This window comes from Beta vulgaris, chromosome 5, assembly GCF_026745355.1.
Source record: "Beta vulgaris subsp. vulgaris cultivar EL10 chromosome 5, EL10.2, whole genome shotgun sequence".
Classification (NCBI taxonomy): Eukaryota; Viridiplantae; Streptophyta; class Magnoliopsida; order Caryophyllales; family Amaranthaceae; genus Beta; species Beta vulgaris.
Genome location: NC_079206.1, coordinates 35,598,009 through 35,608,640, shown reverse-complemented (window position 1 = coordinate 35,608,640; position 10,632 = coordinate 35,598,009). Strand labels below are relative to the sequence as shown.

General features: G+C 35.4%; 1 protein-coding gene across 2 annotated transcripts in view; it reads right to left on the bottom strand.

Annotated features, from left to right (window-relative positions):
* Nucleotides 1-585: 585 nt before the first annotated feature.
* The window catches only part of LOC104908328 (pectin acetylesterase 5), a 34,393-nt gene continuing 24,346 nt past the window's right edge, over nt 586-10,632 (bottom strand). For both annotated transcript variants that reach the window (XM_048644566.2, XM_010697421.3), the window contains exons 8-12: nt 10,334-10,387; nt 10,142-10,219; nt 9,960-10,065; nt 2,022-2,164; nt 586-914 (exon numbers count right to left, since the gene is read on the bottom strand). In XM_048644566.2, the coding sequence (XP_048500523.1) occupies nt 801-914; nt 2,022-2,164; nt 9,960-10,065; nt 10,142-10,219; nt 10,334-10,387 (495 nt within the window). In that variant the 3' untranslated portion in view covers nt 586-800. The remainder of the gene's footprint in view (nt 915-2,021; nt 2,165-9,959; nt 10,066-10,141; nt 10,220-10,333; nt 10,388-10,632) is intronic.

Sequence of the window (10,632 nt, the reverse complement as noted above, 5' to 3'; positions counted from 1 at the left end):
TGATCATTCAACATTTTTACTTCTTTCCAACTAACAATATATCAATATTATCAACCCAAAGATTAAAGCCCAACAACAAATTGTCAATGTATTTATCTTGTTTTACACAATCATAATTAGTTATTTAGAGGCTGTTTGGTTAACATTATCTAACATAGGAAGTTAGAATTCCTAGGAATAGGAATTTTTTTGGTGCTTTTTGGTTGACAAATTCATGAAAAGTAAAAATTCCTAGAAAGTTTCACTTCTCACAAAATAAAGGAAGTTACTTAACTAAAGGGACACAGGTAAGTGAAAATTCCCATGAGAATTTTCATTTTCCTTAAATCACCAAACATCTAGCGATTCCTAAGAAATACAATTACAGGGGAAGATAGTATTTCAAGGAAATTACACTCCCTACATTCAACCAAACGAGCACTTAAACATTTTGATACTATTAGCAAATGTAATCAACTATCTAATATATCAATATTATCAACCTAATATTCAAAGCTGGGCACACTAGCTAATACAATTTGCTAACAACTATTAGCAAATGTAATCAACTATCGACTCTCCACTGATGCAGGGCATAGAACGGTGTAAGAACAATGGAATAATTAAGATAAAAAATTAAATAGAGATGATCAATTTTATAAAGAGAGAGTACACTGAAATTACTAAACAAGATTTTATATTGAAGTAAAACAACCAATTAGGCTCATGTGATTAACGTTGCAATTCTGTCCGCAAGTGAATCACCCTGAAAATCGCGGGCCAAACACGAGGGTTGGAAGTCTCAACTTCGTCACCAAAATTCAAGAGCGCATGAAATCCATGTTGTAGCATGAAGGATTACATGGAAATGGGCAATCAACTCGCTTTGCATCTTCCTTTTCGGAGTACCAATCGCCTACAGTCTCTGCAATTGTCTTTTCAATGGAACAGAAAAATCCAACATCAGTCCATTTTGTTTTAGCATGCTTCAGGAAATTAAATACTCAACTTTATAATAAGCACATTATGGCATCTATGATTTCATGCAAATAATATTTTTAACTCTTTTTTCTTTTTGTCATCCCACTCTGCCTCAAAAACCCATATTTTTGTGAGTCATGAGAGAGCGAGAAAGACTTCCATGACTCCTGGAATTCTGGGATGTGGTGATGAGGCAATGCCAAAAAGAAAGTCCTTATGGCTGAGAGCAGAAGGATTCTCTAACCCACGAAGATTGGTTAGTTGACAGTCATTCATAGAAAGAATACCAAATGTTTCAGCCTTTCAGGTGGTGACAGCTGCTTTCAGTAGAATCGAGATGTTCACAAATATGAGAAACAACAAAATATGTCTATTCTCCCTCAGTTCCACTTTGCTCCTTATGCTCTTACTCCCAAATGTCTTCATATATAAGCACCAATTACCTACTATAAAAGTAACAGGGCGCTTTTTAAAGCACATAAATTAAGCAAGCAGTAATAGCCTCTAGTTGATTATAGATAAGATTGGTTATGTGATTGTCAAGTTTCAAACCCCCAACCCCCCCCCCCCCCCCAACACCCCCAATCCTTTAATTTTCACTGATATTTGTCAGTCACCCAAGGAAACAGGTTCAGGAATAACATTAAAGAAAGAAAAAGGCTAAACATAGCATCTCTCCAATAAGAGGGGGGAGGGGGGGGGGGAGAGAAGCTAAATATAGCACAAAGGTTTACATATAAGAAGCTAAAAGTATAATTTCTAAGCATTAAACAAACAAAAATAGTATCAATCAATAATTGTTGTGTGAGTCGTGACTGTCATAACTTCTGAAAAGCCCTTAAAAGTCAGAACTACTTGCAGCTTAACCTTACGGCTTAACTGCTTAAGCACATACTTGGACATGCAAGTTCATTACCCTGGTCAGTCACATTAGCATTTTATATAAAATCAGAGACAAACTTATTGCAGTTCTTTTAATTCATAGGATCCTACAGAACAAGAAGTGAACTACGTCACCACCCAGAGTAAAGGGTGTCAATAAAACAATAGATTTAACTTACCTTATTATAGATTCTTGGAGAATTGGGCCCATGCCATGTTTCCATCCAAGTTTGACAGTGTATAAAGCAAGAATTAATGAACATTCCCTTTCCCTTGCTCCTCTCAAATTCACTAAGTGCCTTCAGCAAGTTGTTCCTAAAGCCTGTACACATTTATAGTATACTACATTAACATGGACATATGATCTCAATTCACAAATCAAACGAAAGAATAATTCACGTATATATGGCCATAACAAATGCTTCCCAAAGTTCAAACGCAATCCTTCTTTCCTTCCCCTCTCAACCAACATGAAATGAAAGCAAGGATTCTGAGTTAGCAAATAAGAGAATGATGCGTTGACAATCAACCAGGACGACATAATATAGACAGTACGAAACTGACATCGAGAACTGGAGTATGAACGATTGTCAAGAAGCCACATGATATAATGTAAGAAAGTTGAAGTCTAATTGGTGAAAACTGAAACCACATTTCTATGTAGCATTTTACACTGGCTGAGCACAAACATCATGATACACAGTCTAGAGTGGAATGGTTACAGCATCTTGCTAACTGATTTCAGCACAAAAGCCAATAGCAATAAATTTATATCTTCTTCCATCCCATCGGTTCCGTCAAAAATTAACATGGTGGATTTCCAGCAAACCACATGTTCAGATCTCGAGCTTAGACACATAAAACTTAGCAAGCCTAAATTAGAGTCCAAGACAGCTGTGAAGTTGAGTTACTTGCATATGTGACAAAATATATAGTCTAGCACAAAATTACTCACTTCATAAGCATAAATACACATCCTTTCATAACATTCGCTTAATCCCAATGTGTTCTCAAACATAGAAAATATTTGGATCGAAGACTCAAATGCAATGGACAAATTTCTATTTAGAAAATACGGTTTCTTCATAAAGTATCCCTGAGTTTTCAGAAAATTCACGGGGTATCCCCCAACTTTTCAAATACACAGGGTACCCCTAAGTTTCATAATAATACACCCACATGCCCTTAATGACTAGCGTCGGTTAGCTTCGTTAGTCTTAACCCTAGTTAAACCCTAATCAACCTAAGTAAACACTAAAACCTAACTCCTACTTAACCTTAACCTCTTAACTTCTTACCCTAACCTCTTAACTTCTTAGCCTAACCCTAACCTTCAGCACCACCCAATTCCCCTCCCCTACCCACCCCAGGGTCCCCCCTCCCCCCCACTATCCTCGCAACCCCTCAGACCCACCCCCTACTGATTTTTACCCCACCCCCGCTGATTTTCTCCCCCGAATAGATGGCTCGCTGCCGTTGTCCCTCCCCCTCACTTCAATTTCCGCGAAAAAATTGTTGTGCTTAGGGTTGTTTGGGGTTTTTCGTGAAAAACAATGTTGGGAGAGGGATGCAGAATTCGACGGGGGTTAGGGTGAGGGTTAAAGGGTAGGAGTTAGGATTAGGGTTAGCATTAAGAGGTTTATTAGGCTGTAAAACAGAAAATTAGGATTAATGACTAACGGTGGTTAACGTCGTCAGTCATGAAGGGTTTTTTGGTGTATTATTATGAAACTTAGAGGTACTCCGTGTATTTTGAAAAGTTGGGGATAACTCGTGAATTTTCTGAAAACTCAGTGGTATTTGGTGAAAAAACCGTACTCCCTTTGTCCCAGAATATTCTTTACACTTTCCTTTTTTATCTGTAACAAAATACTCTTTATAATTCTATTTTGGGATATGATCCACTATTATTTTAATCATTCTACTTTTTAACTATTGGTCCGTAATCTCTCTCCTCCAAATAAAATAATACCACTTTTATTACCTACCAACTCTAACCATGGCCCACGTTCTCTCTCCTTGAAATAAAATAATACTAATTTTACTAACTATTAACTCTTATAACATCTACTTTTCAATAAAATAACAATTGATAACCAAACAACTTATCATCTAAAACTACGTGACTTGATAAGTGTCAAAACTATTCTGGGACAGAGGGAGTAGAAAATAAGAAACATAAACTCACTTGTATTAATTAATTAACTATTAGAAACTGAAAATTATTATTGCAGATGGGACAAGCATATTTACTGCTTATGAGAAAGTGAATATGTCTCATAGCAGTTTGTCTACGACAACACCCTATGTACTCAACTATGTAACCTGGACTCGACTAGGAGTGTCGGGTATGGGTACGGATCCAAATGTCTGGTATGCCACTTCCAAAAAATCAGAGAGACTCCGAAATTCGGACACGGGTACAGGTATGCGGAATTAATATTTTTATAAATTAAAATTTAGTAATTAATCAGCTAATTTACATTTTATGGTTGTCTAAATATAATATACTAATTAAAATAAGGTATTTATTAAAAAGAATAACAACATAGCCATAGGCTAACGAGAAAAAAATTATTTTAAAAAGAAAGCAGAACAAAAGATGGAAAGGAGAGAAGGAAAATACAAAAGAAAAAAAGAAAAGAAAAAGATGAAGAGTCAAGTGGACTAATAAAGGAAAAAAAAAGACAAAGAAAAAATGAGAAGGTGAAGAGAAAAAAGCTCGAAGAGAGAGAAGAAGAGAAGGAAGAGAAGTGAAGAAAGATAGAGATGAAATTTACCGGCGAGTTTGAAGCTCGAAGCTGCGGCGGCGAGTCGAGGTGAGTTATCCTCTTCTCCTCCTCTTCTCTTCGCATTCGAACTTTAGGATTTAGCGCCATGTCCAAGTGAAAGTTGCCGGATCTGACAGAAATTTCGTACCCGTGTCGGTGTCATGTCATACCGACACCAGTGTTTCGCAAAATTTGGCGAGTTCGGGTAACAGAGGTACCCAATAAAATACACACAGAGGAGAGCTTAAAAGGCAGGTAGGACCCGCTTCTTTCACTTTCTTGCACATGAGATTCTTACATGAGGAATTAATTGCAAAGATTTTTATAGCAAATTTTCAATAATACTTCACCGAATTCATTAAAAATATGGAAGGAACGCGAGGTAACCATACAAAATCCTATAAGCTCCTCTCTAATTAGCTAACCTGATGCGTAAGAGAAGTGTTAATTATGTAGTATTCTAATGCTGTTAGAATTATATGTAGTTTAGGTGTTTTAATTTTTAGTTTGTTAGGAGTCTTCGTAGTTTTCCTAATTCTAGTAGGAATAGGACTCTTGAAATCCTAATCCTAGTAGGATTATAACACCTAGTTCTGTTAGGAGTATCAAACTTTAGTTTGTTCATAATTCTAATTGAGTTAGAAATCCAAAATCTAGTTGGATTAGGATTACTAATTGGAGTGGAATTATAGTTAGAAGTCTAATGGTAGCAGAAGTCTTTTGCTTGCAAGGTTTTACTTTCCTACTTGGGAGAGTTTTACTTATTTTAAGCGCATAGGAGTCTAGCTTATGTTTATCTTTATCTTAGGCGTGTAAGATTAGGAATAAGTTGGCTAATTTTTATCTTTCTTAGTTCTAGTACAATTAGGTTTTCTTTTAAGTATTATATATTGTATGCGTGATATTCATTAATAATATAGAAGTTTTTTATTAAAGTACAAACGTAAGTTTATTGTTGATTTTGGACGTATTTTCCAAAATCATTATTGTTTCTAGTGAGTAAACCTAAACACGAGATCCTTGATTTAAACGAGTGAAGTTAAGATTAAGCTTAGGTGAATTATTTAGTGAGTGAAGCTAAATTAAATCATTTAAAATCTTGCTAACTTGAATCTTTGGTGAGTGAAGCTATAGTATTAGAGTTAGAACCCTTAGTGAACCTTGATCGAGTGAAGATCTAGGGAAGCTAAGCAGATTCCTATCAAGTGGTATCAGAGCAGCAAGGTTGTGGAGGCGTGTAAGGGCGCGTGTGAAGTCGGATTTCTGCGAAAGTTTTGGTGGTTAAACTAGACATCGTGAAGCTTGTTGTGTCAAAATTTCAGCTTAACCCAATAAGTAACGAAGTCACAGCAAACACAAACATTTGACGCATATTACATTTTGTTAGTAAAACAAAAACTGTAATCAATTGTTTTGCTATTTTTTGATGAAATTCTGGTCGAGTGTTCCAGACACATAGAACTAAGTACTAACCACAAGATTTGAAGTAGTTTTGATGGAGTTTTGACATCCGAACTTTCGATTTAGATTGTGGGCAGATTCTAACCTATATCAATGTAAACATGAATTGTTCTTTTCGTTCTTGTGATGGTCTTTCTAATGACAAAATATTTGAAGAGTTATCACTACGACTACTACACAAAGTGGAATTTAATATATGATTCAACTCAAACTTTGGATGAAAAGCTCAATTAGTATCTTGAAAATGTTTCATGCAACATAGTGGGAAAAATCTCAGATCCGCGATGTTGTTGAAGAGGATGTAAAGGTTGAAACTTTTTATACTTTCCATGCTAATGATTTGAACTTTGAAGTTTCTCCTGAGGAAGATTCGACCCCTCGCGTTGATGCAACAGAATCTATACCTTCAGTTGATGTTCCATGTGCAAAGAAAGCTTCCAAGCAGCGTGGGGGACAACATTATGAAGCATCTTCTACTGATTTTGGTTATCATGATGTAGTTTTTTGTCATTTCCACAAGCATCATAGACTCAACATTTTTTTCATATCTATGAACTTGTTCTTATAGTTCATGGTTATTGTGCGTGGATGATTGCTTGGTTACATCAAAACTTGAGGACAAGTTTTTTTTTAAGAAGGGTTTTATGATGATGCGTATGAAAGTATTAATTATGTAGTATTCTAGTTCTGTTAGAATTCTATATAGTTTAGGTGTTATAATTCTTAGTTTGTTAGTAGTATTCGTAGTTTTCCTAATTCTAGTAGGAATAAGACTCTTGAAATCCTAATCCTAGTAGGATTAGAACTCTTAGTTCTGTTAGGAGTATTAAAGTTTAATTTGTTCATAATTCTAATTGAGTTAGGAGTCCAAATCCTAGTTGGATTAGGATTACTAATTAGAGTAGAATTATAGTTAGAAGTCTAATGGCGTAGAAGTCTTTTGCTTACAAGGTTTCACTTTCCTACTTGGGAGAGGTTTTACTTGTTTTAAGCACATAGGAGTCTAGCTTATGTTCGTATTTATTATTTATCTTTATCTTAGGCGTGTAAATTTAGGATTAAGTTTGCTGATTTTTATCTTTCTTAGTTCTAGTACAATTAGGTTTTTTTTTTAAGTACCATATATTTTATGCGTGGAATTTATTAATAATATAGAAGCTTTTGATTAAAGTATAAAAGTAAGTTTATTGTTGATTTTGGATGTATTTTCCAGAATTATTATTGTTTTTAGGGAGTGAACCTAAACACAAGATCTTTGATTTAAACGAGTGAAGTTTAAATTAAGCTTAGATGAATTGTTTAGTGAGCGAAGCTAGATTAAATCATCTAAAAACCTTCCTAGCTTGAATCTTTGGTGAGTGAAGCCAGAGTATTAGAGTTAGAATCCTTAGTGAAACTTGGTCGAGTGAAGATCTAGGGAAGCTAAGGAGATTCCGTTCCCAGAATCATATCATAACCAAGCAAAGATTCCACTTACTTTCAACATACTAAATCATCATAGTGCGTAGTAATACTTAGTCTAAAAGACAAAAGCTCTATTAAGAGAAAACTTCTCAAGATGGCTGCCTGCGACCTTCACTACTCCACTCATAGACATTTTTTTACTCAACTAACTTGCTTCCTACCGATACTGATGGCCTTAGCTTAGAAAAACTAACTAGAAAGCGGATTGACCTACTAACAACTCACTTGCACGAGGAAGAAGAAGGAGAGGTTTCAAGAGGAGGGATAATTCAAGAGGAAATCTGAACTTTTTGTTATTGATGAAAATCTGACTGAAGGCTTGGAAGATATAGAGGTTTCTACTAAATTTATACCATCTGATGTACATAGCAAGTATCCAAGTACTCTTTTTGCAGGATCCATAGTACCTTGGTTCAGTCATGAACCTACCAGACTGCAACAAGTATTAAACTAGGCCTTGTGGCAGTAATATACAAGCAGCTTGCAAACAAACAGCTGTGCTGCTTTGGGTGTAATTATTTGCGGCCATCCAACTCAAACTTCTTGTTCATGAAAGCTAACGAGGGAGTTGGTATCAGCTTGCAGTACTTAGAATGTTTATAGCATACTTAGTTTGCAAAATGAAACTTCCTTCTGATTCATGGACTTTAATGCCGAGAAAAACAGTTCATTAAGCCCAAATCAGTAATATACACTCTCATATATCTCTCCTAATTGAACGCAAAGATCATCTTTCCTGTTCCTAGTGATAATGAGATCATTAACATAGAGTGATAACATGTAATAGTATTATTGCCACACTATTTTATGTAAAGTGTATGCTTGATCTTGCTTCTCTTAAATCCTTTCTCAAGAAGTAAGAACTGATTTTGTTTAACACACTCTCAAAGCCTGTTTCGTCAGTAGAAAGCCTAGTAAATTGCGTGGACCTTCCCTTCCTGGCCTTGCACTACAACTCTGGGGGTTATAGATGGTGTCATTTCTAGCCATGAAAGCGAAGCAGGTATCCCCAAAGTCTACATGCGGCCCAGAGTAATAGCCTTTGACAACTAATATTACCTCCGTTTGATTTTATTTTTCTCATAATTTTCGAGAATATGGTGTCCAAGACACAATACATTATGTGAGATAAGGCCCTTGCATCCTTCATCTCACCTTCACTAAATTCTTTTTATCATTTTTTATGACTTGTCTTTTGCTAGATCCTGTACTCCAGTATCTGCAATAGTGTATTTGCTTTTAGGACGAGCTTCATCTCAATGCACCAGTTATCAGAATTCTCCCCCATGGGTGTGGAAGCCACGTTCTTGCACAGAAATTGTTGATGAGATCAATGTTAAAGCCTTGCTACAACTGGACAGGTTTCATTCTTTTTCTCTTTAGTTTTCTGGCCCTAGACACCCTATAAAGCTCTAACACACCTTAGGTGCAAAGAGGATTTGGTTAGGCAGATATGGAAAGGAACTCTGAATCTCTTGCTATTAAGGTCTGAAATATTTTTATGTTACAGCAGAATCCTGTATCAGCCGCTTTTATATAGAAGATACAGATGATTCTAGAGCTATAAAACTTAAATGCTTGTGAGATTTGAACTAAATATACACATACAACAATGAAGAGTCTCACTTATACTTCACCTTTCAACTTCCTAAGCGCCAGATGGAAATAAGTACACAACTTTCTAGATTTTCAGGTAATCACGGAAACCATATTTTGGAACAAATCTCATTTTCTTAAAAAAATTTGTCAATTCCTATTTCCTTTTCGATTCTTTCTACCGCTGTTTACCTCCCTTTACAGTTTTTAAGTGATTAGAAACAAGGTTAAAAACACATGGAAAACTACGAAACTTTTTTGCTACTGCCGCAATGGCAAAAAGAAATAAGTGATTAGAAACAAGGTTAAAAACACAGAAAAACTTGTCAGTATGAAATTTAGAAGTATCCAACAGTAAAAAAAAAAAAAAAGGGTTTTTGAGAGAAAACGGAAATATAATAGAAGATTTGTTGGAAAAGGCCGTCATCTCTATTATATAAGGGAAGAGGACCAAAAATGGTAAACCCTTTTATACCCTTAAGTAATAAAACTCTATTATATAAGGGAAGAGGAGGGGGGACACCAAAAATGGTAAACCCTTTTATACCATTAAGTTATAGAAAACAAATCACCATCTTTTACCATTATACCCTCAATTAACAAAATATTTACATCATCCTTGCTTTATTGGTTTTCAAAAAACAGAAGACAAATATACAATTTTATTTTATGAACAATTTTTCGTATATATTATTACGCAATTGACCTTTTGTTTGTTTTCGCAAGCATCGCATGCATATAGGACTAGTCAATAGAATATCTAGGTAGGGAGCATCAACTAAGAATTCCACAGACCAGAAGTTTGCAAACAAAATTTTTCTCTACCTTGTAGAATGTCCATTTGATGCGAATTACATTTTTGGATATTCAGTCGGCATCTTCGCCATTCACCAGGAAGGTCCGATGCAGCTGGTACCAAGACATGCTGTATCTGTAAAAGCTCTAGAAAGTTGTCATCAACCATTACAGAGTATTGCATGTGTGTTTTGAACTAGAAAGTTAATTACCTGCCAAAAGTCATATGCTGGATTGACAAGAAATAATGGGGTCTTTACGCTTCCAATGATTTGTCGAGGGAAAAAACACTGAAATGTCATACAATTATTATTTGTTGTTTCAACATATCAGTATGTCAGAGTTGAGTCTCGAAGATTTCCTTGCATCGACTAAAGCCATTGTAAGAGGTGAAAGAAAATTACCAAGGATGGGTCCATTTTGGCAACACAATCAGTAGGCAAAGATTTAGCTACACCCTAGCATAAACACCATGACAATCCATCAATAATCAAAGATTGGACTTTAAACATAGAATACACAGATTCATATGTAAGTGACAGGAATATTCTCAAAGGAACATTGTATTGAAGAGAATAGCAAAGTGGCAATAACAATGATGCAGACTCAATGACAGTCAAAGAGACGAAGAACATTTCTAAAATATGTATGTGCCTGCATAAGTAATCACTCACTAGAACTGTTCAATTCATCAAAAATATCC